Source organism: Centrocercus urophasianus, unplaced genomic scaffold (assembly GCF_019232065.1).
Source record: "Centrocercus urophasianus isolate 14NV4802_14NV808 unplaced genomic scaffold, USGS_Curo_1.0 seq_10, whole genome shotgun sequence".
Taxonomy (NCBI): Eukaryota; Metazoa; Chordata; class Aves; order Galliformes; family Phasianidae; genus Centrocercus; species Centrocercus urophasianus.
The window spans coordinates 66,632,730-66,660,153 of record NW_024884142.1 but is presented as its reverse complement, the minus strand read 5'-3'; the positions used below and the strand labels follow the sequence as shown (position 1 = coordinate 66,660,153).

General features: G+C 37.1%; 1 protein-coding gene across 3 annotated transcripts in view; it reads right to left on the bottom strand.

Moving 5' to 3' along the window:
* The window catches only part of ACTN2 (actinin alpha 2), a 63,950-nt gene that overhangs the window by 3,457 nt on the left and 33,069 nt on the right, over nt 1-27,424 (bottom strand). The window contains exons 7-19 of one of the 3 annotated variants that reach the window (XM_042819805.1): nt 25,021-25,102; nt 21,805-21,890; nt 19,127-19,219; nt 17,767-17,997; nt 16,540-16,687; nt 14,820-14,970; nt 9,770-9,878; nt 9,286-9,426; nt 8,720-8,902; nt 6,916-7,050; nt 6,269-6,448; nt 5,169-5,315; nt 1,373-1,450 (exon numbers count right to left, since the gene is read on the bottom strand). In XM_042819805.1, coding sequence (XP_042675739.1) covers nt 1,373-1,450; nt 5,169-5,315; nt 6,269-6,448; nt 6,916-7,050; nt 8,720-8,902; nt 9,286-9,426; nt 9,770-9,878; nt 14,820-14,970; nt 16,540-16,687; nt 17,767-17,997; nt 19,127-19,219; nt 21,805-21,890; nt 25,021-25,102 — 1,764 coding nt within the window. Of the gene's footprint in view, nt 1-1,372; nt 1,451-5,168; nt 5,316-6,268; nt 6,449-6,915; nt 7,051-8,719; nt 8,903-9,285; nt 9,427-9,769; nt 9,879-14,819; nt 14,971-16,539; nt 16,688-17,766; nt 17,998-19,126; nt 19,220-20,615; nt 20,702-21,804; nt 21,891-25,020; nt 25,103-27,424 lie in introns of those variants that run through there. The other 2 variants (XM_042819787.1, XM_042819796.1) reach the window with 2 other exon arrangements.

Below are 27,424 nucleotides of genomic sequence, written 5' to 3'. Positions count from 1 at the left end.
GTAGTTTGTGAGAATTAAAAGAATTTTGTACTGTCTAGTATTACATTTAACTTCCTTTTTAACCATTTGAAGGTGGAGGAAAAAAAAAAACAACCAAGGAACTAGTATCTCTAGTGTAAATTGTATTATTAGTATTCTGTCAACCTAAATAAGTTTTAGTGTTGCTTTGGTTAATTTCACAAACTGTAAGCAATTGCCATTGTTTCTTAAAATTCATACCAAATCATAACCCATTGAAATCAAGCAAGCTCTGAAATCATCATGGTCCATCAGTCCATTCTTCCTCTATTGACCAAAATAACATAAGGAATATGGATGGGAAGGTTTGAAGCATCCACGGTCATTTTCAGAGATGAGGTTAGGCCATTGGCAAATTGGATCCAGTGTAAACAGTATTCATTGACATTGCCCAAGCAGGTCATCAGAATTATCATCAGTTTTAGAGAAGGAAGAAGTAACTAACATATCACACACAGGAAACAGACATTTTGAACACAAGAAGTAACATTAAGAAAAGTCAGGGGAGAGATCAGGGAGAACATAGGAATACACAGAGCACAACCAGAGAAGACAAAGAGAAAGGCAAGGAGAAAAATTTGTTACTAAACTAGTAAAAATCAGGAGATGCACAAACTGCCTCCCTGATATGCAATGTCTTTTGAAGGTTCTGCAAGTGATAGTGTAGTGAATATAAGTGTAGTTAAAAACAGTCTGAAATGTATCACTGACTAAAATACTCCACTCCAAGGCTAGGAAATGTACATGATAAAAGCTGTCTGCTGATATATGAGAAATAAATACAGAGATTTTCCTTTTTCTGAGTACGGGCTACCAAGACCTGCACTATAACAAAGAAATGAACATACTGGCTTAAAGGGTGACACTTACAAGACTTACGAGGAGGTAACTGAAAGACTCGAAGTAAAAGGAGATTGCTAATTTCAAAGGCAGTAACTCACGTGCAGCATTCCTGACTTACAAATTGTATGATAGTAATAAGGTAAATAAACATCTCCTCTGTTTTGCAGTGTAATACAGTGGTTTAGAAAGAAACATATCATCCTAAATAAGGAGAGAACAGTACAGCACTTGTTTTGAGTCTGAGGAAAGGAAAATGGACAGAAGTCTGGGTGCCAAAAGTTCTCCACAGCTGTCTCTTATCAATTAAAAGAAGCAGCCTGGAAAATGTTAGAAATGCAGTCAGAGAAATGTGGCTCCAACGTATGCTGAAAGAGAGTTCATTTAACTCAGTTGCCTTCCCAGGCACAGGATCTTCTCAAAGCATTGTGCTGTATACATTGGTGCTTAAATTCATAATAGAAAACTATTGTATTGACCTATCTGAAAACAGAATAACATCAATTTCTTCTACCTGCAGGTCATTTCCAACCTGTCCTAGACTGATGAGGCAGGCTTTAAATTCATCAGAATGTAGATTGTCAGATTCATCCTAGCATCCCATAACACGTCATGCATTTGGAAGGTAAAAGAAAAGAAGGAAAAAAAAAAAATCACAGACCAGGTTAGTTGGTTAGTAAAGAACATTCTACACTTTTATTAATAACCATATGCTTATAAACTTAATGGAAACGTAATGTTAACTTACTGCAATTAATTTCCTAAAACATGTGAAACTTTTGTAGTTTCGTGCTTTAGTTTTTTCCTTAGTGGAAGAGGAGCTTGACTTCAATTACAATGTTAAAATCATGCCTCTTCTACTTTTTTAATGCTTTTGCTTATAAGGCAGTTTTTATTCTGCTGAACTACCGTTTGCTGCTTGCATTTTTTATTGCCATACAGTGTATCTGAGATGCAGTAAACAGATCACTGAGTCTGTTCCACTCTTTTTCCACACTCAATCACTGTTACTTCTCTCTTGATCTGATATTACTTAGAAACTGAATGTGCATATGTCAAATAAAAGAACAACTGACTTATTGCCTAGATTCAAAAGAAATTTATACCTGACAACTTATTTTCAGTTCGTAATGATCTATAAATTTTGCTTTGAAAACTGATTTTAAAGAGTCCCTATTAAATTCTAGGTTAAGTGATCCCTAAAACCCTTTAATGGATTACTCATTGGAAAATGGTTTTTCCATTGTTTAGAAACCAACATTAAGTACTGAAATAATCATTGTAAAGCATTTAAATAATTGACTCGTTTATCTTTTCTTGTCAATACAAACTAAAACACTGAAATCTCACTTTGTTTTGTTATTAGTCCCCAGAGAACCTTTCCTTCTCCTGTGTGAATTATATGTGGCCTTATATAAAAAAGTGGGATTTTAAGTGAAAGTAATACATCTTCCACATGTGCTTCATTTTCATGAATATTAATTGACCTGTATAGGCTTGATTATGTGGTTCTTTTAATGGGAAGTTGTTTTTTCTGTTAGTAAAATAAAGGGTGGCAGGATGCTCTTGTTCTGCATGCAGGACTCCTACTTAAAATCTGTAGTTTGCCAAAAATAGATAGGAGAATATATCAACAGCTGGTAGGATACTGCATGCAAAGCAATTGCAGACATTTTATCCAATTTTTCTTAGAATCTACTAAATATCCTGAATCCCAAAAAGGATTCTACTTCAAAGACTTGAAAGTCAGTGACTGATAATATAACTATTTCAATGTCCCAATTTGTCTGCATACCATTATTCAGCTATGCACCATTTTGAACACTTCTAAACTGCTGGGATTTAGCCATTGTGTTCCACTTTCTTTTTTTTCTCTAAGCAAACACATTAAGAGAAGAAATATACCAGCATCAGTAAAGATTTACATTTACACCTCCACCTAGACTGTGCCTTCAGGCATAGCCTCCAGCAAGGAGTTACCTTGCAGCAACACCCCCAGGAATAACTTCTGGGGCGTCAGCTTTCAAATGAAAAGAGAAGATCCTAGAGAGCTGCCTCCTTACCACGAGGGAGATGATGGACTCACCATCTGACTTTAACAAGACGACTTTTAATGGCTTTTTGTACTAGCATAGCTGTGCTGGTGGATATACTGAAGGAAACAGAAGCTCTTTCTGCCCTTATTATTCTTCAATGCATGGTGCCTCCTCTCTCAGTGTACTTTAGGGGTCAGGGGCATGTAGCCCCAAACAAGAACTTGCAAAATATTCAAGATGTAAAAGCCATTTAAAAAAATAACTCAGTTATCTTTCAAAGAACTAACAAGTATAGAAATAAGCCCCATGATTTATTATCAACTAAAAAAAACATACATACATGTTATTCGCTTGCTTTCCTGGAGAGGAAGAAAGGGCGTCCTTCCTCAGATTTATAATTTATAACTAAAGCAAGTTGTCTTTAGAAATACTCTATAAAAAACTGTTAGGTTTATGTGTACTAATATGGCTTCTTTACAATGGAGAAGGGAGCTTCTCTGCACAGTAGTATTTTGCTGACATCCTCAACACACATTAAGACTGGAGAAATGCCACCATAGAAGTCAGAGGTATAGCATGCATAAAATGACTCTGTTCTGCTTATGTATTTAAAGCCTGCTGGTCAAGGACAGCATTAGTTTTTAAATTTTTTTCTGGCTATCCATCAATATGAACTGCAGACTAATTGACTAATTCTCTCAGTGTATTTGTTAAACAACGTCAGGTATACAAAAATGCTTCTACCAACAAAAAAATTTTTAAATAAACCGCAAAATTTTTTTTTTTTTTTTTTTTTTTTTTTTACAGGGAGAAGTCAGTACTTTCATGTTAGTGCTTATGTTCAGCTTCATTCCTCTGAGGTGATAAAGACCCCCCCAAAAAAAAAAAAAAAAAAAAAAAATCAATTCCTGCCCTCTCTATCCAATTTCCGAGTTTAGAGTCTTCATTATTTTGTGCACTATGAAGTATCCCTGAAGCATTCCAGGTTTTCTTAATTCACTGACAATAAATTTTCAAGTGTGCAATGGAACAAGGAGGATACAAAAATGAAAAACAAGCCTGCTCCTCTCAGACATCTTTGCTCAGTGTCTCTTTCTAGCCTGTGCAGATCACGTCATATCTGCCCTTTAAATTACAGTGCAATTTAATAAGTATAAGCTTCTCTTTTTTTAGTGTTTCTGTTGTCTGTCCTTTACAGAAAGCTTGAAGGCCGAGTGGTTTTAGACCTTATTTTTTTCCTTTCTTAAACTTACATCATCCTTTTAAGAATGTAGTTGTTCTACTACGACAGCACAGAAGTCCTCCTGGACTAATTTCTAATCTCTGTAGGGAGGAGCATACTAGGGGGAAGATATGCAAAGCATCCTTCTCTTAATGTTTACCTTATTTTTAAGGCCTTTGGATTATGTCTGACATGAGGGCAGGTGAGGTGTGCAGCTAAACTTACAGTTCAGGCCCAGGTTGCTGAGGTTGTAATACTAATGTGTAATTTATCCAGACCTGGTACTCTGCTTTTAATCATTCCAATTTCTCAGTCATCTGCTCCAGTGCATTGGGGAAACCATTTAATATATTTCTTTCCACCCAAGAAAGCTACTTCTGCTTCTGTAATGGTATCTTCAGCTTCCTCAGCTTATACAAAAAGGCTGCACTAGAATCACAGTAAGATTTCCCATAAAATCCATCCCCTGTTCCTCTGTGGCTAACCTTTTCTATAGTTGTGTGTTTCATCAAAAAAGCAGAGTCGTGAGAACAGTTAAGAATATTCTAAAATATACTTAAATGATCACTGTCAGTGTCCAACACACCAACAATCAAGTATGGGTAACCATTTTGGATAAAGCTGGACAAGATATTGGTGGGAAAGAAAAAACAACAGCATTTTCTACATCCTGAAATAATTTGAAGGAGCTGACTCATGATAACAATGCAACTTAGGGGTTAATCACAGTCTGATAAGTACAGGAATCTATACTGAAATAAAGAGAGCGGCCCAGTGTTGGATTATGGTAATCTTTTCTCAGCATCTGAAATGTGGACTGAGTTTTGAAGGTGGTGTTCCTGTGAGTGCAGAGCTAGTAGATCTAACTCATGTAAAAATGTTGTAGATGTTGTAAGGTTGTAAATACTTTGTTAAGTGATCTTTATAACCATTTTTTAAATAGCCCATTGTTACTGCACTAGCAGATTTTTAAGATTATATATGGAATGGAAAAAGGCTTGCTTTTAGGAACAATGAATACTGCTAGATGAGAAAAAGCAGGAGTACTGTACCCTGTCGAAGTGATTGAACGATGCTCTGAAATCATTCATTTGCTCCTGGGTGATACCCTTGGCATCTCTTGTGAGGATCTGAGTCTCAACCTCATTGATAGTTCGAGCAATGGTAGTAAGTAGGAGCTCCCATCCAACACGGATATGCTGTGAGAGAGAAAGGACTGATTCATTAAATAGTCAAATACATTTTTCTGAAACTATGAAAAATACAGTCAGCAAAAACCCGCTCCAAATACTTATGTGATGCCTTATCCATACCACTAACTATACATTATAACTCAGGTCATTAAAAAGTCTTCAGGAAAATATGGAACTGGTTTCTAAATGGGTACTTTTTTTTTTTTTTTTTTTTTTTTTTACTATAAGGAAGTGTTCCCTGAGTTTATTCTCAATGACAAGACTTGGACTTCAGTGCTGTTACTTTCTGTCATCTCACTTTAGTTAGAGGCTGTATTCAAACAACATTGTTTCCTGCATTACCAATTTCAGACATTTTCCAACATTCTGTAAATAATCTCACAAGTTATTTTGCAAACATGGAAAGCATTCTTTAGAACAGAGAAGCCATCTCCCATGAGTGTGTATAACAACTGTCCTCCTACACATCAGCAGCACTGGGACCTTCACTGGTAAACTGTAAATTCTCATAGCAAATTAGTAAAGATGAAACATTGCTTTGTCACAGAAAACAAACAAACAAACAAAAAAAAGTAAAAAAAAAAAATCCACTACTGCACTACTGTTTATCTGAAGGAAAACAAGTCATGATGAGCTATATTTTCAATTGAACTTTTTGTTTGCAGCAAACCAGAGGAGAAATCAAGCCAATTACATTCCACTAACAAGCACTTAACTCCTGTTCCACCTTTACCAGACCCAGGAAGGGCTCTTAAAAATATCTTATGTCTCAGTCTTGCATTAGGCCATTCTCATCAGCATGCGTGACAACAAAATGCGTGACAAAAAAGTTTCACAGTATTATCAGAAAGTCTGCCAAATCTCATCCTTCATAGCCATGTCTTCAGATCAGGGAATGCAGTTGTAAGGAAGAAGACAGCAAAACGAGCTAACAAGTACAAAACAGAGGAAATGCTTACCTCCATAGTATAGTTGGTGTGTTTGTTGTCAAACACCAAGGCTTCTTGTATAAGCTGATGATCTCCTTCCAGTTTATCAATGTTGTGTTTGTAGTTAATGATATTTTGCTCATATTGCTTCAGCTGATTCATCTGGTCCTCCAAAGGCCCTGTCATTTCAATAGAGCTGCGGGCAATTTCCTACAAAGAGACACCCCCCCACCACGCAAAATGTAAGCTTCAGATTTTCTAATTTGACTTGCATTCACAAAAATATTTAATATTTTCAGACTAAGAAGCAAAAGTAATAAAATCTTCATACAGAGATGACAAACTTTACTGTAGAAAACTCATTTAAAAAAAAAAAAAGTGACTCATTTATTTCTGGAGTTAATATTGAGTTGCTGGTGATCCCAATATTATTCTGTAAAGAGCAGAGGCAAAATAGCTGTTTAGTCATATTTTTTTCAAAGCTACATATCCTACTAACCATCAAGGGTGCCACTCATACAATGTTACAACTCTAAGAATCAACAGGTACTAAATTCTTTGTGATTAAACAGCCGGCAAACTACCACGGACATTGCTGATGCCTTGTACATACCACAGAGATAACCAATGATAAAATACTTTATTCATCAGCTTCTGCATGAGTGTCTGATACTCACTTCCATCTTGGTCTGGATCCATGGCCCAATGACGTTGGCCTGAGCAGCAAACTGGCGACGCAGGCGCTCATTGGCATGCTGGCGGGCTAGTTCTTCCTGCAAGGATTGATCCCTCTGAGGTACCAGCTGTTTCACCTGTTACAATGAGAAAGCATTAAGTGTGAGCATTCATGACTGAATACTTCTAAAACAAGTAGAACAAATAAGCCCTACAGTTATTAATTTTTCTTATTGACCTGAAGATTAACATCAGAGCAAGCCAGAAAAACTACCACTGTTATATTTACCTCTGCGCTAACATAAGAAATTGCTCCCATGGTCTTGGGCATCCTGAATAGAGAGACTCAATTTCTCACCTCTGCCAAGACTCAACTTCAGGAGGATTGTTTAATTTGAACTGCTGCTAGAGTAGATATTTTGCTTTTCTGTGGAAGCACAGAAAAAATTTCATCTCTAAGGAACGAATAAACAGTGGAAAATATTTCATTCAATCAGAGCCATTAAGACAGGACAATGAGGCACCCTCTACCCCTCACGTATACCTGAAGATGTCTCATATGTTGCAAATACTTTTTTGACTTACCCTTTTAGACTTCCCTGGGACATTCTGAATTTCCTTATTGCATGATATTTATAACCCACAAAGATCACGTCTTTGTCCACATTAGTTTAGGTATTTTGTAAATTCATATATTCTACAAAATCATTTACCTTTAGCAAATGATCTGCCTTGCTTCCTAAGGAAATAAAGTTTCTCTTTAATCCCTGTCCTGTAATTTTTTAAGGTAACAGCCCATTTCAGTTTTACTGGACAAAACATTAATGGTCCCAAAGATGCTAGATTTTTACAGCTTTTGTGAAAAGCAGAAACTGGGTAGAAGAGACACGTGAACTACTGCTTATACTGAGAAAAAGAATTCAGCCATTTTCTGTTGTTCTGGCAAGCACCATTGGCCTACCCACTGCCCAAACATCTTCTCTGTACTAGCACCAACACATTTTTCTTGCCCCATCGAGAAGCCAGAAGAAGTCATAAGTAATACTGAGTGACGGGAGCAGGAAACATTATGAAGTGAGCCCAGCAAACAAACGGGGAGCATACTGTAGGAAGTTCCAAGTAATTTAGGAGTGGAATAGTAAGAAATACTACAAGGAAACTGTAAAGGAATATACAGAATACCAACAGTACGAGTAGCATGAGTGGAGTTGGAGTGAGGTACAGGACAAATTACAGAAAGACAGCTTATTTAACACTACTGATCACGGAGTTCATTTAGATGCAGATGAAACCTGTGAAAGTTTTGTTGTTGACACCAATAGAAACAGTCCCTACAATTGGGTTCTTGTTCTCAATGTAACTACAAATATGATTGAAGAAAACTACAGTAGGCTACAGAACCAGAAATCTATGTATGAAATTACTGAAATATTTCAAAATATATTATGAAAGCTAACATCTTTTTACTACTTCTTTCATCCCAACATCAGCTTCTCATACAATCTATTACTTTCAATTTACTTTATGGATGCAAATTCTGTTTAATTGCATTTAATATGCCTCTAGTGTAATAAGTGATAACTTATCATGCTGCAACCTCTTTCCACTGTCCACATTAGTAAACATATTTAAGAGGAAATATTTAATTTGTTCCAGTTCCACCAGTTTTAAAACAGAAATAGGTTCATTTTGGCATCTGATGATCTAGAAAAATTGACAGATTTATTGTTAAGTTCTCTGAATAGTCTCAGATTCCTAAACCAAAATACTGTTACATCATTCTTTTATGCATTTAGCATACATTACCTTTTCCCACTTGGTACGAATCTCTTCCACAGTAACAGTGCTGTAAGGATTGCTTGCACTTATTCTCATGCTGTAACTCTGAATAACTTTTTCAACTTCATTCTGGATTGACAATATGGCCTGTCTTTCACCATCTGCCTCTGGCAAAGTAGCTTTAAATTGATCATGTGCAGAGATTAAACTCTAAAATCAGAAACAGAGAGGGAGAGCATGAAAACTCTAATTTTCCTTCCAGCATCTGAAAGGTCTGCTGTAAAGAAGCACAGCTCCTTCCCTCAGACTCCCAGACATCCTGTCTACATGTATCTGTATGTACATGAAATAATACACGTAGATATATTTATGAAAAACCCACCATTAACTTTATCAAGACTACTGGTTCTTCTACAATTTTAGAAAACTTTCATGCCCATCAAGAAATAACTTTATTTATTATAGATATCATCTATCACAATGTAAATGTCAGGATAGAATATCCTGCCTGTGTTGTACTCTCCAAGAAAGAAAAATTTCATTTCTTGTCCTTCTTATGACTAAGACAAAAAAAAAAAAAGACAACCATTTACCTGAATTTCCTCTATGCTGTGAACAATAAACATGTCCTGTAGGTCTTCCATAGCACCTTCCATCCAGTTGTTGAAAGGAGCAGCTCTTTTGGCAAACTCCAGGTGAAGCTGATCAATCGTTTCAAGCAATTTCTCCGTCCTCTGTATAGGTTGGAAAAGGTAAATTCCTTTTTATTAAAGGCAAGAATTAATTCTATACTAATATTCATTCCTATGAACAAAGTCATGCTTCATTTTTTTTAAAAGCAAATGATTATATAATTGAGTGATTTCACCACATGCTTTATGCCAATAGTACTAAAGATACTTTCGTATCAGTCATTAAAAGGGATGCATACCTTTCAAGGCCAGCAGATGAAATGACTTGTTTTTGATACCGTAATCTATCTGCAAATCAATTTAAATCTGCTAATCTTGCTTTAGTCATTTCTTTTAAGTATAAATTCATCCTCTTAGCTAAACTGATCATTGTTATATTGTTTACCTCCAGCGCCTCTCTCCTTTTTTGAGTAAGTGTTCCCAAGCTGTCCCATTGGTCACATATCTTTTGGCATCGATCATTGACACTTGCAGCATCGTGATAGTCCAGTTCACTAAGAGAAAGTGAAGACAAAAGTCTGAGCAGCTTTCTGAGACACAGGAACAGTTGCGCATGCTATTCCACTGCCCTTCAGTAATTCTTCTCCTCTATTTTTATGCAATATTTCTCCTCCAGGTAAGCAAATGTTGCATGTAGACATGTACAATTTAAACACGTCACATTTCAAGAAGCACAGCACAGAAACAGAATCAACCTCTCCTTCAGTCTGAGGCTTTATCAAGTTCCTGTAGATTGGTAGTGTTAAACTAAATGGCCTGAAATATATTAGCTTTATTTTAAATAATCCAGTGATTCTTTCCAGACTAATACATTGTGTAGCTATAAGGGCTGCTCCAAAAGCAATGCCTTCTATTTTATTCTGTTGGTCCACAATGTCAGCAGCAGATGTTGGTGGTAGGCAGTAGAAATTGAACCTTCCATTAGATGTTGTTGCTGTGTGACAGATGGCACCGGAGGGGCAGTCTGACAGAACGGTGTCTGACATGGAAGTGGGTACGAAGCAAAGGTGTGGAACTGAATTCCTGAATGCAGAAAAAAAGTTGCACCCATTGACATTCACTGATACTTGCTGAGTATTGATAGAGACCAAACAGTGGATGTGAGCACAATGAGGCAGTGGGTGATGCATTTCAGGTATGGTAATATCAACAGTGGGTCACCTCCACTGGTGCAGATTTTTACAAGCGTGTTGTGCAGACTCTTATTCATCACTGGTGAAAATGCACAGCTAATGATGGTGATTATGTTGAAAAATAGTGTTTTGTAGCTGAGAATTTGCTCTATTAGATAGTGTTATTATGCTCTTTGTACCTGTTGTAGTTTTCATGGGAATAAATAGGAGGCATTACTTTCAGAGCGACCCATGCATTTAACAGAGAAACAGATCTCAGCTTGTGTTCAAGGCAAAATCCACCTTAAACAGGGGCTGCCCAGCTCTGGAGTGCAGGAAACAATTTTCATCTTTCTCTCACACACTAGAACTGTTTAGGTACAGGAATCTCCAGAGTCAGGTTTGCTGCCAGCGCAAATTAGTCCACCCAAAAGTCATGTAGCAGTTAGCACTGCTTTTTCAACTACTTAATACGCTTTTATTATCCTGACAGAAAACTACTTACTATGCCGCCTGCAATAACTTTTTAAGCTCTGTCAGGAGGTTCTACACCATTTCAAACAGAATTTTGGGTCTCAGTGACAGATAATCCGCATGGTTCTGCTGTAGCCATCATGACCATAATAAAATTTGCATTAGGCACTTCAGAAGCTCATTTTTATTAGTGTGTCATCATCCACTGAATTTAGCTCTTGGCTGCTCCTTGAGGACCTTTTGCACAGTACTAAGCATTGCAGAGATTGTGATTAAGTGACCATATGGCAATATGAAGCTAAGATTTACTCTAAGGCTTGAACAAGATGTTAAATGCAGATATAATTTGTTCTATCCTTTTGAACGTCCTTCTCTAGGCAAGTGGCAAGAGGAGTGTTCAGATCGCTTCCTCCACTAACCTAGAGAATCACAGAGGCAGTTTTCCTCTGTGAAGGTACACCATAGGCCAGGGACACTGCTTATCCTTTTCCCTTTAAGTTCGGTAGGAACAATATGGTTAGGGATAAAGCTGAGAAATATCTGGATCATTTTGTCTAAAAGAGGCTTCAGACATGCTGAAATCAATTGATCTTTGAAAGCAAGAAATGATCAAAACAAGTGAAAATAGAATACCACAGCAACTAAAAAAACCTCAAAACTGCAAAAAAATCCCATTATCTATATGGAGAGAGCTGCCCACAAGGACTAAACACACTACACAAGGACTCCTTAACTTAAATACTTGCTTCCTCCTCTGGAGCAAGTCTTTCTGTTAGCCTTCCAGGAATGCAATAAAAAGCATGTATTTGTTAAGAAATTTTAAGTCAGGAGCTTGGACATTTGCATAAAACAGGCTATGACATTTTATTGCTAGAACTTTTTAAGATGGAAGTTATTTTTCACATTTTAGCATATTGAGGCCGTTAGGTGATGATCCTGTGTGAGCTGTGAGCTCACTAAGTGGATGGGATGTGGAGATTTGTGCATTGAAGCTATGAAGACACTGGATTTCTTACTTATTACCATTTTTTTTTCTTACCAAGTATAAACAAAGCACTTATGCACATGTGCTACAGCACTTCCAAGAGAACAGCCTATTTAATCATTTGAGATCTACAGCCTTCGGAATTTAAAAATCTTGAAACTATTTTTATTTCAATCTTACTTTTAACAAATTAAAAATTTAGTCAGATTTTGTCCAGATTCAGAGAAGCATTTAAGTATGAGCTCATTTTACGAATCATGATAGTGTCACAAAAATAACCTGCTGAGCACCATGCTTTAGCACTGCTTCATAACCAGGCTCATGTTATAATATCATGCGCGTAAGCACAATTTGAGCCCAGGTTTCCAGAAGCAAGAAGACTCTTCAAAACAACTACAGATAGTTGTCTTTGTGGCTGAAAATAAGTTGCTACACTAGAAGTGATGGATATTCTAAAAATTATCTTGATTATTGAAAACATTGAAATGAGCACACAAGACCATAGGTGAATTCAGCATTTCATATTATGACTCACTCTAGTTCTATTTAGCATTTGCAATGTCACTAATGGCAAGTCCCATTTTAAAAACCCCTATCTCTTTTTTTCCGGCCTTGTATACAGTGCCAACCAAGTCTTTCCATACTTCACCGACAAGGATTTCCAATTCTATACAGGCTTGAACACATAATAGTCCTATAGCAGCATCATGGCTGGAATTACCTGCTTCACACACACACACACACACACACACACACACACACACACACACACCAATCAACAAACTTTTAGCGACTTTATCTCATGGTTGACTTAACTGCTGCAGCAGAGTACCAGTGCAGATAAAAAAATGCTGTAAGTAACTGCTGTGTTTCAAGGTCACACAGCAATTATTCAGTTTCAAACAGTAACATTAGGCAGACAAGAGATGGCTAAAGCAAAACACTGAGGTGTACTGACTTGTAATTTAGACTCAGAACATGATTCCTGTAAGGGTCTGATCCAGTGACCAAAAAAAAAAACAAAAAAAACAAAACAACAATAAGATACCCATGCTGACTTAATTAGGCTTTGGATAAGGTGCCAATGCATATTCCTTTAGCATTCAATTATTGCTCAACATTTCAATGAAAAAAATATGACTGGAAAAAGAAATTAGTTTTTCTCCATAATTTCAATGGCTCTCTGAAGAACTGTGCTGTGGATAAATAATTTAAATCAACGTTTAAACAGAAGCTGCCCATTTGCTTGCAGCTAGTAATAAAACTTGACATTTATAACCTTTCATTCAGTATTCTCCATAAGCAGTAAGTCTTACTGAGCTACAAAGTCTCAGGGAGTAACCAGTCCTGAATATTGAAAATACTGTACTGATAGCTGTATTGTATGGATTAGAGAAGACATCAAAGTAGAGCATCTTAAAAGCAGTAGGTTTCCAGCACCTTTGGCGCCAAGGGCACAGATATCTTGTTTAACTTCATACAGCAAATTACTGAAACAACTGAGAAGAGACAACCCTAAAATAGACAGGATACAGTGTTCACTGGCCTCAGCAAAGGTAAAGGACACAGGGTTCAAAATGCTGGTAAGCAGATGCTGTGCTACGTATACTACATTCACAAAATTTTTATCATTTGCAAAGCTAATGCTTAATTAACAATGATTAGGTGTTTCAGAAACATTCGCTAGCATAAAAGGAACAAATAACTTTAGAGCACAGCTGAGTACTAGCTGTTTTGTCTATTCAAGGAATCAAGAAACTGAAACTTGGAGGCTTGAAGCCACGAGGAGGAGTCTGGGAATTTTATGCTGGTTCCTCTTTCAACCACTAACACACATTTGTTCCTGTTGACTTTGCAGATTTGTGCTGTGGGTGAGCAATGAATTTAATTGTGTGCCAGATGTTAAGATCAGGAGCAGTGCTACTGATTTACAGTACAAGACCTTTGCAGTTAACTGTGTAAGATTACAAAATCAAATGTCCTTAGCTTGGTGCACAAATGAAAATGACTTTACCAGAATGGAGACATCATTATCTAACACTACATTAGTGCCAGTGTGGGCAGAGCTTTGCTGACAAAATTGTGCTGCCCATGTGAATTAACAGCTTTTCTGCAAACAAAAACAGGCTTACCGATAAAGACAGAATCTAGCTACAGTAACTGCACCAACACTCAAGGCTTCTCTTGCCACAAAGTATCTATCAGGCACGGGCCTTGGCTTTTCACACCCCTGAACAACCTAGCTGATGTCAATATAGCTAAATACGTTGTGGAATTGTTCTCAGCTTTGTTCTCTGGACATAGAATGCTGAGTGAGGAGGAAATGTTGTGTGTTTGCTTGCCTTGGAGTATACAAGAGACACTTAAATCTTCAGAGATGTCATTGCATGACCCAAGACCGATACAGAAAGGATATCAAGTCTTTTCAAAGGATCAATATACCCGTGGGAAAATACCAGATATTAAATTGAAGATGCTTGATCTGTAATTTGTCTAACTGCTATTATTTTCTAAGTTTATAATTTATAAGCAGTACCTCTCTCAGCAGACCATACGAACTAAGAAACAGACACCTCCAGCATTCCCATGAACACACAATGGTCTCATTAGTAGAAAGAAAAGATTATTTTCAAATTGAATTTGAAAATGCTTGTTTTCAAATATTTTCGGTCAGTTGCACGTCTATATTTGGTTGGGAGTAGAGGGGAGATGAGGGAAAGGTCTCAGTGACCAGCTCAGATAATATACTTGTGAAGCTATCTCTGGAATTCTTACGTTGGTACCTATGACACTATCAAATTCATTGGAAAGAGTTTATCACAAAGTTAAATGTCAGCAGCTGCAAGCCTTTAAATGGAACATACTTCAGCTCCTGGGCAATGGCAGCGATCTGTTCCACCCTGTCCTGGTGAGCAGCCAAATCGCTCTCAAAAGCCTCATGTTTCCTTAACATGGCACGGACTTCTGTCAGAGATGCAGATTCATAATCCTTCTGAAGTAAGATCTGCTCTTTGCCTGAAACAGGAAATTAAATTATTGGTCTGTTTTTACTAATTCATTGGTTAGAACAACAGTAAATTCAGTCAACTTCTTTTAGCTGAGGCATGGTCAAAAGCACATGCATAAGATGAGTGGCAATTTGTCAGCCTAACAGTATTAATTAGGAAAGTAAAATATTTTTAAAGATCTCTCAGTAATCCCTTGATTCTTGCACAAGATGATTATATGTCTAAAATAGCTAGTATTGCATTACTTGAGAAACTGGCATAAAGTGGTATATTAGCAAAAACTAAGGATCTAAACTATTCTGACAAATCTTTTAGAGTGTATCACTGATTTTCGAAATCAGAAATCACACTGCTACACTCAGCTTCATTCCTACTAAGGAACTGTTACTCTTTTTCATGTTCTGCTTTTCAATTCATTATTAATTTCAGCACTTTCCTGCCAAAATTAGATTAGAGACACATGGCTCCATCTTGTATCAATTACTGAATTTTAAGTGGAAAATGCCAACATAGCTGCAAGAGAAGCATAAACGAAATCAGAAACTGAAATATTGCTCCTCAGTAACTCCTGTGTTGGACAATAATCTATACAGACAGCCTGTACAACTGCATCTCACCATATGACATTACATAGCTCTGCAGATTCTAGAGCCAGAAGGGACTATTGTTTCACTTGCTACGCACATGCTTATTTGAATTTTTCCCTGTATAGTAGCCATACCATGCCAACAAGAGTAAAACATCCTCAGAAAATAGGCTCACAGGGCTGATAAACACTGTGGTTTCTTTTCTAGTATCTGTTCGGTAACTTTTTACTATTATGCATGCTTCTAACAATTGTGTTATTGGATAGCCTCAGTTTAACTTTCACAGTGTGAATAGACTGTAGCTGGAAAAAGCCAAATGTGTGGCAGAAACAGGAAAATGGTTGTCAGGGCCAAAAAAAAAAAAAGGGATGATAGAGTGTCACTATGCTTAATGGCATCATGTTGGTGCTGTAAAATAGATGGTCCTGTAGCCGTTACAACTACATCTAAGGTTAGGCCATCTTTAAAAAAGAAAGTCGCACATGGGATATAATCCAGGGTATGGAGCAAAGCAACAGTGAGTCCATTATTATGTAGTTTACGTGAACTATTAAAAATCAAGATGGCCGAATTATTACCAACCAGAAGAGCTGTTAGTAATTCCACATTTAGATCCCAGTTTATTTCTGAGTTTAAAAAGGAGAACTGAATTTCTGTACTCACTGCACTCCTGGCTGGATCACTGGTGTACAAATACATAGGAATGCATTACCAGTATGAGCCCTTATTCATTTCTTGGATAGTCTTATTAGGTTTGACTCACTCCCTTAGTAGAAAAGAGTATGATTTTCACAGTTACATTTCACTAGCAACATGCCTACAAATGACCATGACTGTAGGAAAGAGAACCTCCAATTTTATCTGTAAGCATTTTACTTTTCTAAAGCTGTCCAAGCTAATTTCTAGAGTGCCCGTGGCTGGCAAACATCGCTGACAGTTCAACCTTGAAGGTTAAAATGAGAAAAATGTTAGAAGCCATCTCTGCTTACCATATGCCCACTGCTCGTGAGTGGAAGCCTTCTGTCTAAATTTCTCAGCCAAATGTTCAAGTCTTTCCAGTCTTCGTATTTCATTCAGCAGCCACTCTTCATAGCCTTTCTCAGCTTGTTCAAGTCTCTGCCAAGCGCCAGCAATATCCTGTCAAGAGAATATATGAGAAAGAGTGAATTAAACTACACTCTCTTTTTTATCCAAATTTGCAGATTTCTGACTCGCTCACAGTTTTCCTCCAAAAAGAGAAGTCAGAATGTCCAGATTTTGCCAAATACCAGAATCATAGAAAATGTCAGTCGTCAGGCAGCTCTGGAGATCAGATAGTCCAAACAACTGCACCTGACAAAAGCATTCTAACCAAGTGAGTTCAGGATCATGAAAGAATCCTCTACACAAATGGTTTTCAAGCAAAATTGTTCGTTCAGTGCCTTCATGATACATCAGTTTTACCTCTCATGTTCCAAATACATGTTCTTTTATGATGTAGTTGTCTGTTGTTAGAATTAATGTGCTGTGCTCTCAGAAGCAGACAATAACAAAACAATTAGTATCAAGAAGATTTGATCCTTATTTTATCTGGAATACAAATTCATTTCATTTTCTGTGGTGTACAAAGTTTTGTGATTTTCCTTAGAAGGCATGAGAAGGCTCAAAGGCATGAGAAGAAAACTGAAGTGAGACACCCCTTATTTTCTGAGTATGCAGCATGGCAGCCACCCTTCGCAAGTAATGCAACCATCTTTTTGTAAAATCTAAGCAACAAAAGTACAGTGCTAAAACAGAGTATAGATACAGTTTTGCTTTATTCCTTTATCCCACAAGAAATGTTCTGACCCACAGTAAGACTATTATTATCTTCGGAAAAAAAAAAACAGAAGCATTTTTTGAGCCATAGCTGTTTCTCTGTGTCTGATGAGCAAAAGTTTTGCTTAAATAAAAAAAAAAAAAAAAAGTAGTTAAGTAAACTAACGTGCCCAAAGATAGCTCTGTCTCAAGACAGTTTGCTATTGAGGAAAGTTTCCAAAGAGCGAGGAGCATATGTAAGGGAAAGAAAGATTTTAGAATGAAAGGGGATGTTTAAGAGAGCAGTTTGATATTGACAGAGCACAGCAAACCAAAGTTCCTGAGGATGGCTCAAAATGGTACTTCAGTCCTTCACACTGAAATTTCTGTGAGAATGTCGGTAGAAAGGAGAATGGAATATTGATGCCTCCTTCACTTACTGAAACCATTTTTCCCTCCGACGGCATGAAAGCTGGTCGATTGCTGATTCTCAGTTTTGTCTGCAGGGTGTTAAAATTGATCTCCAGCTGACATTTCTCTTGAACTTTGGGAGGTTTGTGTTTGCGGCGGTAGTCCCGGAAATCCTCTAATTTCTTCTGCATGGCCTGCATTGTTTTTTCTGGGGTCCTGTTTTCCAGCCAAGGAATTGTCCTGCGAATCCATTCTAAAAGCTTTCAAATCAACACAAACAGCTGAAATTAAAGCAATGGAAGAGCAACCAAAAAAAACAGATGATATTGAATGCATTAATTTCAATCATGTTTGCTCCATCTTACTATTGTTAACTTCAGTTGTAGTCAGGGCCATAATGGCAAGTAAGAACAACATTTTCTCAACAGAACAATAACCCTAACTTTCTCAGATATTCTGGATACTTCTGGAAATACTTTGACTTCAGGGTCTGTACATGGACACGCATGTAAGGCGACTTCAGTTAATTAAAACACAAGTTACCTGGTATCTCTAGCTGTTTTCAAAAGTATTGGTATTGATGTATTGAAGTAGTCATACTTCATAAATCAGAATGGACATCAATCAAGTAACTCAAGACATGTAAATATTTTTATGCAGACCAATTCAGCACTACTCTCTTTGTATCTATCATCTCTGTATGTTTTTGAAGGTTGCACATTATAAAGACAAAGGAGCTCTCATTTGTGCATTTTGTATCTGCAGTCCTGAGACAATAAATTTGCCATATACCAAGAATAGAGAAGAGGAACTAATTCATAAAGTCTGCAGTATATACTTTGTGAAGAAAATTCATATTACCTGTATTTTGAAAAAAAGCAATCTTCTGGTAATAATCAGAAACAATGCAAGCAGTGTGCCTTGATCATTCATTGGCTGCCTGTGTTCACAGGTGTTTTGTGAACACCCTGAGACCCTGTCTGGGTGCAGCTAGCAGTACATAAAGCCAAGGGGCATGCTTGGAGTAAAAGAATACTGTATGTTCCATGTATAGTGAAGGAGAAGCTATCATTGGAGATTACAGAGACACCAAGCTTAGCCCTAAAGCAGTCTGACGACAGACCCCAAAACACCCTTTTTGGCACAAAAAAAAAAAGCAAGACAAAAAAACAAGACTGAACGACTAGCTGGAGGTCACATAGGAAATCTGTGGCAAAGGAATGACCTGATATTTGACATTCTGGGGATACTGAACTGGGAATCCTACAACTATGAGATTCACCTTCATGATATTTTCACTTTCAGTCTTGCAGACAGTGTGTGAATCTTTCAGCTTTTGGTATTTCATCAATGTAATTATCACCATGTTACAGAAAAGGCTGTCTTTACCTCACTTGCAAGTCTCTCATATTCTTCCATCAACCTCTCATTTTCTTGATTCACAGCAAGCACCTTACAGATCCGGTTTGCTGCAGTCTCAGCCTATAAAATATAGCAAATAAACAGGACATACTTGTAAACATTCTGAGAAAGGTACAGGCTTGGAGAGAGAAAGAGAACATGGCAGCTGCAAATAAAAATCACATTGGTTTATATAGTTGTTGATTTATGCTTCTAGGTTACCCTCCTTCTGTACTCACAGACTCTGGTGGTCTTAAATGAGGCACAGAAGTCACTGAGTCATACAATGAAGCCTTACTATACAAGGAGGTATTTCACACTGTCATTATAGTTGTTTAATAAATACTTTACTTTCAAAAGCAACTTAGGGCATTCTTAAAGTTACCTTATTAGGTTAATTTTTTAAAGCACGCTAAAAAGACACTTTGTTTGTTAGCTTGGAGACACTGGATGCAAGTCAGGGGACCCACATGCACATACATCCTTGAAAGCAGATACAACTTAACTACTGACAATAAATCTTTTTTTGGCTCCTGCCAAATTTATTTCTGAAAGCACTGTAGCTCTGCCATATTTAAAATTGACATAATAGTTCCACATCACAAATTTATACGAATATTTATATGAATCTGAAGTGTATCCAGTCAACTAAGAATAGTATTTGGAAGCATTCTTTTCTATTAATAGCAAAACCTGCACAACCCAGATGGAAGAGTGCACAACAGCACTGGTGCAGGAAGCCTACCAGATAGGAAGGGAAATTCAGCTCAGAGGAAGAAGAAAAAATATCAACTACTTTAAGGCATTTTTGTCTCTATGTAAGTTGAATTGTGTTCATTTGTAGTCTAGAAATGTAAGAAATAGAGCAGTCAGAAATGCAACATTTGTTATAGTATCATCCCATATGGTAGATCTCCTGTTGATGTTCTTGTTTCTTATACCAACACTTTGGTCTACAAATAATTCTACTGGCTTCAGTAGGAGCCAGGTGCAAATACTGCTGTGGACAACTTCCGTGCCTCTCCACATCTCCAGGTAGCCCTAAGTTACTACTTAGCATGAGTAAGTAAGTCCAAGAATACTCTGTCTCCAAAAGTCAAACATGCTTTTATGCAGCAAAAGCATAAGATGTTGATGTAGCAACAAACCATTCCATTTCACAGTAACTTCAAATACTTTTTCTGAAAGTCTTTACAATCACTGAACAAAGACACTCAACATTAAAAATCACAAATTTCTATCAGAATAAAATGGTTCAACTTGCTGCACAACATTTAAAACACATTCAGAGTTTGTTAAAAACAAATATTAGTGCTCAAGTAATACTTACAATTGTTAATTAAAACAACAAAATACAAAATTAATGAGTTTGGGTTTTTTGAGGGGGGGTTGGTTTTTTGTTTTGTTATAAATATAAACCAGTGGAAAAGTTGAACAAGCAAAAACACAGCAACCTGAAGGAACAATCAATTAATACCTGCTCTGCTCCAGCAAAAGCATGGTAGAAGCAGGACACATATGTCATGATAGCTCTCTCATCAGGTTTGGGAGTGTTCACAATATCTATATTATGGGGGAGAAATGAAAATAAAAAACAAAAAAAAGGTACAAGGAGTAGAAGATAGGGAGAATAAATAAAAGCACAAAATAGTTGTCACTGTTAATGTTTTCTTGAACATAGAGTACATAGATGTACTGTGGAAAATATACAAAGCTGAAATAAATGAGCATAGACAGAAAAAAAAATCCATACTCTAGAAATTCAACACAAATTCTTACCAAAAATGTGAAATTTTTGATCCTGCAGTATTGTCACAGAGGAAACTACCTTAATTTTAGAAAGACTATCTGCATAATAATTGGTATGAACACTTCATTGACTGACACAGAGAAAAGACAAGCTAGATTTTGATCTGGGGAGATCTCCTCTGGAAGCTACAAATGGATCAGTTTTAACTTTAACATTATGTGTCAGTACTCCTTATATTACTGATGCCTAAAATATATCCAACTCTCTGATTTGCCTTGCCTTTTCTACTTGTACTTCTTCTCATTAAAACATGATTCCAGCTCTTCTGAGATGTCTGTATATTTCCCTGTTTTGTATAGCAGTGATGTTTTATGCCACTGTTTGACTGCACTTACCATTGAGTATTTAATATTTTAAAAAACAATCCTGAAAGCATAAGAAAAGGATTCATTTTCTGAGCATCGGTTATGAAGATTTTGACATATGCAACAAGAATAATATCCAGCAGGCAAAAAAAGATGCAATTCTGCTATTGGAATAGCTTTATCACTATGATCTTATTTTCTTCTAACATTTTAAAGTGCTTCTAATCAAAGCACAAAAGTTCAATCAAAGGACATTGAATAATGTCCTACCAACTACAGTGATAAGATGCCAAAAACCTACTGGATATTATCAGTAAATATATGGGAAGAAGAAAGAGGAAAGTTTGTATCTACAGAACAAATGGATAGACTACCACTGGCTCTACAGAGACAGTGTCTCACAGAGAAAAGCAGGCAACAGGAAATGAGCTTGGATCTAAGATGCTGTCCTAAGAACTAGTGAAGGAAAGATCAAAAGAGGGAAAACGAAAATTGCTGAAAGAAACGACAAAGAAGGTTGAGGGTGAGATCTGATCTATCTACAACCTCACCTTCTGAGCACCAGCAAATGCATGGTAGTAACAGGAAACATAAGTCATAATGGTTCTTTCATCAGGTCTGGCAGTGTTTACTACATCTGTGTAGAGAGAAAAGGGTTTACTGCTCAGAAACTCTTACGAGGTACTTCCATTAGATTACGCTGATGATGCCAGCTCAGTGCTACAAGGATTAAAAATATCATCCTTCATCCTGACTCAGTTTACTGATTTCATTGTGAAGATACCTAAACTTTAGGAATCAAAAATGGAAAACATATTAGGCTCTTTGAAATGGTATAGCATCTGAAGATGGAGACTATTCAGAAAGGTATTGCTAGTACCTGTTTTGGGGAAACTTCTAGAGATGGCATGGCTCATAGATCTACTTGATTCAGTTTCGCTGCCACTCCAGAGCAACTTCATCTAAATCAAAACAGTAATTCTACTACGAGAAATACAGCCATCAACAGTCACAAAGTAAGAGTATGTACTATATTAGCAAAGGATCCTTGTGACTGACAAAGTACTGATGCATACTGGAAACCTGCAGAATTCTTGCAGTTCAGAAATACATTTTGTGCTAAGAAAAGCTTGGATAGTAAACATGTTGCTATTCCTGAGCCAGTCTGTCTCTTTTGTTAACAGTATAAATCACATAAGAGTTTGGCTTGGTTGACTGATAGCTTTATCCCTATCAAAGCAGGGAAGATTAAAAGCATAGACTGTGACTGAGGCATGAATGCATTAGTAAAAAATGACATTTTTGATTACTTGACAGACAAAGTCACAAAAAAGGTGGTTTTACAATTATAGTTGAATGATGCTTATGCAAACTGCAGATTTCTGCCACTGTAGAAGTGAGAAGATAGTAGTGTGTCAAGATCCATACATGAGATGACAATTTTAATAATAACAAGAGGTTTTCTTACTTCAAGACCAATCTATTTACTGGTTTGAATCACTCTCACATGGTTCAGAAGAAAACATATTTCCATTGAAAATACAACAATAAAAATTGATGACATATACTCATGAGTGTGCTAGAAGAAGCATGATTTAATTCCCCCCCAAATAACTATCAAGAATAAAACAAAGGGCTAGAATACATAGGAATTCTGATGGGTGTGAGGGTGGGGAAAAGAGGGGCAGGAATTTTTCCTGCATCTAACATCAAGAGAAAAATGAGTGAAAGGAGAATGACAGTAGATATTCAATAGTAAGGAGTTATCATGTCCATTTATTCTTTGCACAGTGTTTCAGAATAAAATAATTAAGTGGAGCTTCAAAGGAGAATTTCAATCAAATTAAAACCAATTGTGCAGGTGAAAGTAAGAAAAATATTCAATTACTATGTTACAAACTGGGACTTCAAACTCATCTTGCACTGGCCTAACTTTTCTGCCAACGACTTTAAGGGAAGCCAACAAGATGAGTTTGTGTGTTTTGCATAATTGCCATGCTATCACCACTCTACTGTCAAGTCACCAGAACCAGTCTCTTGGAGAAGAATGCTTTGAACTAGTGTAAGCAAATTCCAGTATTTTTTGCAGGGAGTACAAAAGACTGGTTATCTTGAAGAAATTCAGGAAACTTTAATATGTATCTTCTTGTTATTTGTAGACAGATTGAAAGATGATTGGAAAAAACAAATAATGAAGCTATTCATTAAAACTGATTCCTGCAAAAAGTTTATATTTAAATAAATGTCCAAATGTCAAGTCCAAAAATGGACTTGATGGATGGACCACTCACTTCATAAGGAACTAGCTGGATGGTTGCACTCAGAGAGCTGCGGTCAATGGCACAATGTCTAATTTGGAGATCAGTGATGAGTGGCATTCCTCAGGGATTGGTGCTGGGACCTGTGTTATTTAACATATTAGTAGGTGACACAGGCAGTGGGATTGAGTGCACCCTCAGCAAATTTGCAGGTGACACTAAGCTGAATGGTGCAGTTGACATGCTAGAGGGAAGCAATGTTATCCAGAGGGACCTGGACAGGCATAAGAGGTGGGCCCATGCCAACCTCATGAAGTTCAACAAAGCCAAGTGCAAGGCCCTGCATCTGGGTGGGGGCAATCTCAAGCACAGATACAGGTTGGGTAGAGAATGGCTTGAGAGCAGCCCTGAGGAGAAGGATTTGGGAGTGCCAGTTGATGAAAAACTCAACATGAGCTGCAAGTATGCAGCCCAGAAAGCCAACTGTATCCTGGGCTGCATCAAGACAAGAGTGAGACACCACGTGGAGATCTGGGGCATCCAGAACTGGTGCTCCCAACACAAGAAGGACATGGAGCTGTTGAAGCAGATCCAGAGGAGGGCCACAAAAATCATCAGAGGGCTGGAGCACCTCCCCTACAAGTACAGGCTGAGAGAATTGGGGCTCTTCAGCCTGGAGAAGAGAAGGCTCCAAGGAGACCTTATAGCAGTCTTCCGCTACCTTCAGGAAAGCTGGGGAGGGACTTTTTATAAGGGAAGGAGGAAACAAGATGAGAGGAAATGGTTTTGAAGTGGAAGAGAGTAGATTTAGACTAGATATTAGGTAGAAATTCTTTACTGTAAGGGTTGTGAGGCACTGGAACAGGTTGCCCAGAGAGGTTTGTGGATGCTCTCTTCCTGGAAGCATTCAAAGCCAGGCTGGATGGGGTTTTGATCAACTTGGTCTAGAGAGAGGCGTCTCTGCCTATAGTAGGAGGTTGGGAACTGGATGATCTTAAAGGTCCCTTCCAACCCAAACCATTATATGACTCTAAATATGAAGAAAACAAGCTTGCCTCAACCGAGCTCTTTCACAGAAGTGATGTTATCAGTAGTAAATTTTCAAAGGTACTTCTATTTCTTCCTGGTCTTCTCATTTGGAAATGTAAATATGCTTTAAGCTGCTAACAGTTGTATTATCTTTACTAATCATAGATTATACTTTCTTATAGACAAGGGTTATCTTTTCGTTCTATATTTGAACCTCATTTGTCAGTGGAACCACATGCTGAACTTGGGGTCCAAAGTGCTATAATAAGTACAAACACAGCAGAAGAAAAAGACATTATGAAAAAGTGCACAGAACTATCCAGTATATGTAGAACAAGAAGGAAAAGACTTTGAAAGCAAAGCAGAAAAGTTTCTCTATGACCATTTATGTGGGAAAGAATGTTGAAAATTTACTAGATACAAAACAACATAAGTTTTATGATCTCTTATAAGTAATGCAAACTTCACTATAGCTCTCACCTTCTGCATCCAACATCTTAGGGATATCCAAATGTTTTTCAGCAATTTCCATTGCAAGGTTGATATTTCCTATGGGGTCATCCTATATGGAAAAAGAAAACACAACAAGTCAAAAATACAGGTTTTTCTTGGAAGCAAGTCTACTGCAGTAGGTGCACTAAAACTTACTCTGTTTTTCCCAATTGTTAATGGGAATCACAGCTACTGTTCTACAAAAAGCAGAGTATGGGTTTATGGCCCTTTGATCTATCTATTACTGTTCCTTCAAAGGTAAATATTAATAAGACACTAGAACTCTCTAATTCTATATACATTCCAATACATTTTGAAGGGAAACGTAAATAATATATGCAATGTATAGTCATAAAGAGCTAATTCTGAATGAAGCATTGCAGTAAAACATACAGTCAAGGTCTCTGCTCCAGTAGGGTATACTAGACTGTTCATCAGAAAATTAGTTCATCACACTTTGACACTTAGTAAACACTGTAGTACAGTGATAAAAATTCTATTGAGATAACAATTTCTCTGCTGGTCCAGTGTATGCTTGGAAAAAGGGAACCACAAACAGAACAACTACCCAAAAAGAGCAAAATCTCCTAGTTTTGACTTGGATAACCAAATTTGAAAATAACGTGTGTAAGCTTAGAGCTGTTGAAAATCAAGAGTTTTCTCTTGTTTAGAGATTTTGATTTTGTTTTTTGAAAGAAAAGAAAGGAAGCAGTGAGGAAAATTCAGTCAAACAGCACATATTTCATTTCTTACACTACAGACAACAATTGCTGACAACAGAAGACCATGTCAGATGAGGGATGCTATTAAGTCAAGCTTCTAATATCAGCTTGGAGCAAAAATATCCTATGTGAAATCACAGTTCATGACATTAATGCTATTATTATTTTTGAGTATTCAAAAACTGCTAAATGATCACAGCTACTATGAACAATGTCAACGTCTACAGAGGTAGTTCAGAAAGACAGGGCAGAGAAACAAAACTGGAAAAGCTGGAGGGGACTGGAAAAAAGTTAGCAAGTTTGCTGCAGTGAACTTACAGGGCTTCTGTTTGAATACAAACATTCCCTGTAAAAGGATCTACACTCAAGCATGCTTCTTCTGTTACTTTGAAATGATCTTATTAAGATTAGTTATAACGCAATGGGAGTAATTATTAGATTTCATGTATATATGCCAGATACCTTAAGTAATAACGCCCTCACAGCTTGGTTATAGTGGAACACAGACTCTAATCGTAAGTTCTCACTTCATCATCATTTAGCAGTTTTGAGCATCACTGACATAAGAAGAAATCTGGACAATATTTTAAACCCATTAACTTATTTCTGCTGTTACACCAGACACTACGCATAATACAACATTTACTAAATGTGTGTACAAAAATTCTTGCTGAAATTAAATGGGAAGAAATACACTAAATCTGAGACCTACTAACTTTATTAAGACACTTTGCTTATGGATGGGTGATGGGCACCTCCTATTGTGCCTGGTACTACGTCCGTGAGTAAATGCTGCTCCATAAAGAAATAATTTTATTTAATATCAGCAGATTCTGAAGATCCCGATCACCCATACTTTTAAACAAAACTATAAGCCACAGTAACTAAAAGTCTCTGCTACAACTAGAGAAATACCTTATCTAACTTGTCATAGTCAAGAAGATCGGGCCTGTGTCTATGAATAAGGGCGTTGAAAGCAAGGCCATCTTTCCAGCTATAAATTCACACAAAGCACATTGGTGAGAAAAATAAAAGACAGCATGCAAGAGATAAGAAACCAAGGAACAGGGCACCAAGACAGCTGTTAATGTAACCAAAAGGAGTAGTCAGTCAAATGCAGCCAGGTCAGAAAAGCAAAATCTATTTTAGGATTTTTCTGAATGTGCTTTACGTGCCAGAGCTCAGCCTCAATTTGAAACCTGACCTGTTCTTATTTTGGAAGCCTCTAAAAGGGAAATATTAATGCTGAAGCAGATCTCCTTATGAGCTATTCCCTTTTCTTAGCACTCATATGTAGACAAGTTTTACCAAGAAGTTTTTTGTACTGTGTTCCATTTTTCTTAGCACAAACGTGATCAGACTGACCTGTTTGTGCCATGCTTGAGGACACATACAGAGACAGGTAGCTTAGCTATTCCATGCATCTGTCCATCCACACGAAAGTATGCATATAGAATTAGAGAATAATCTGGTACTGACAGTTTATTGTTTGTCCTTTTGTTCAGGTCTGCAGTTTTCTTAACAACTGCCTAAATTAAACACTGTGTGTTTAGTTAATTTTCACTAAAATTTGAGGATCCCAGCATAAATTTAACATATAATAAAGCAGACAAAGTTTTCAAGTTGTCTTCTTTCTGTCATCTTTTGCCTCACAAAAGGCTTTCTCATAA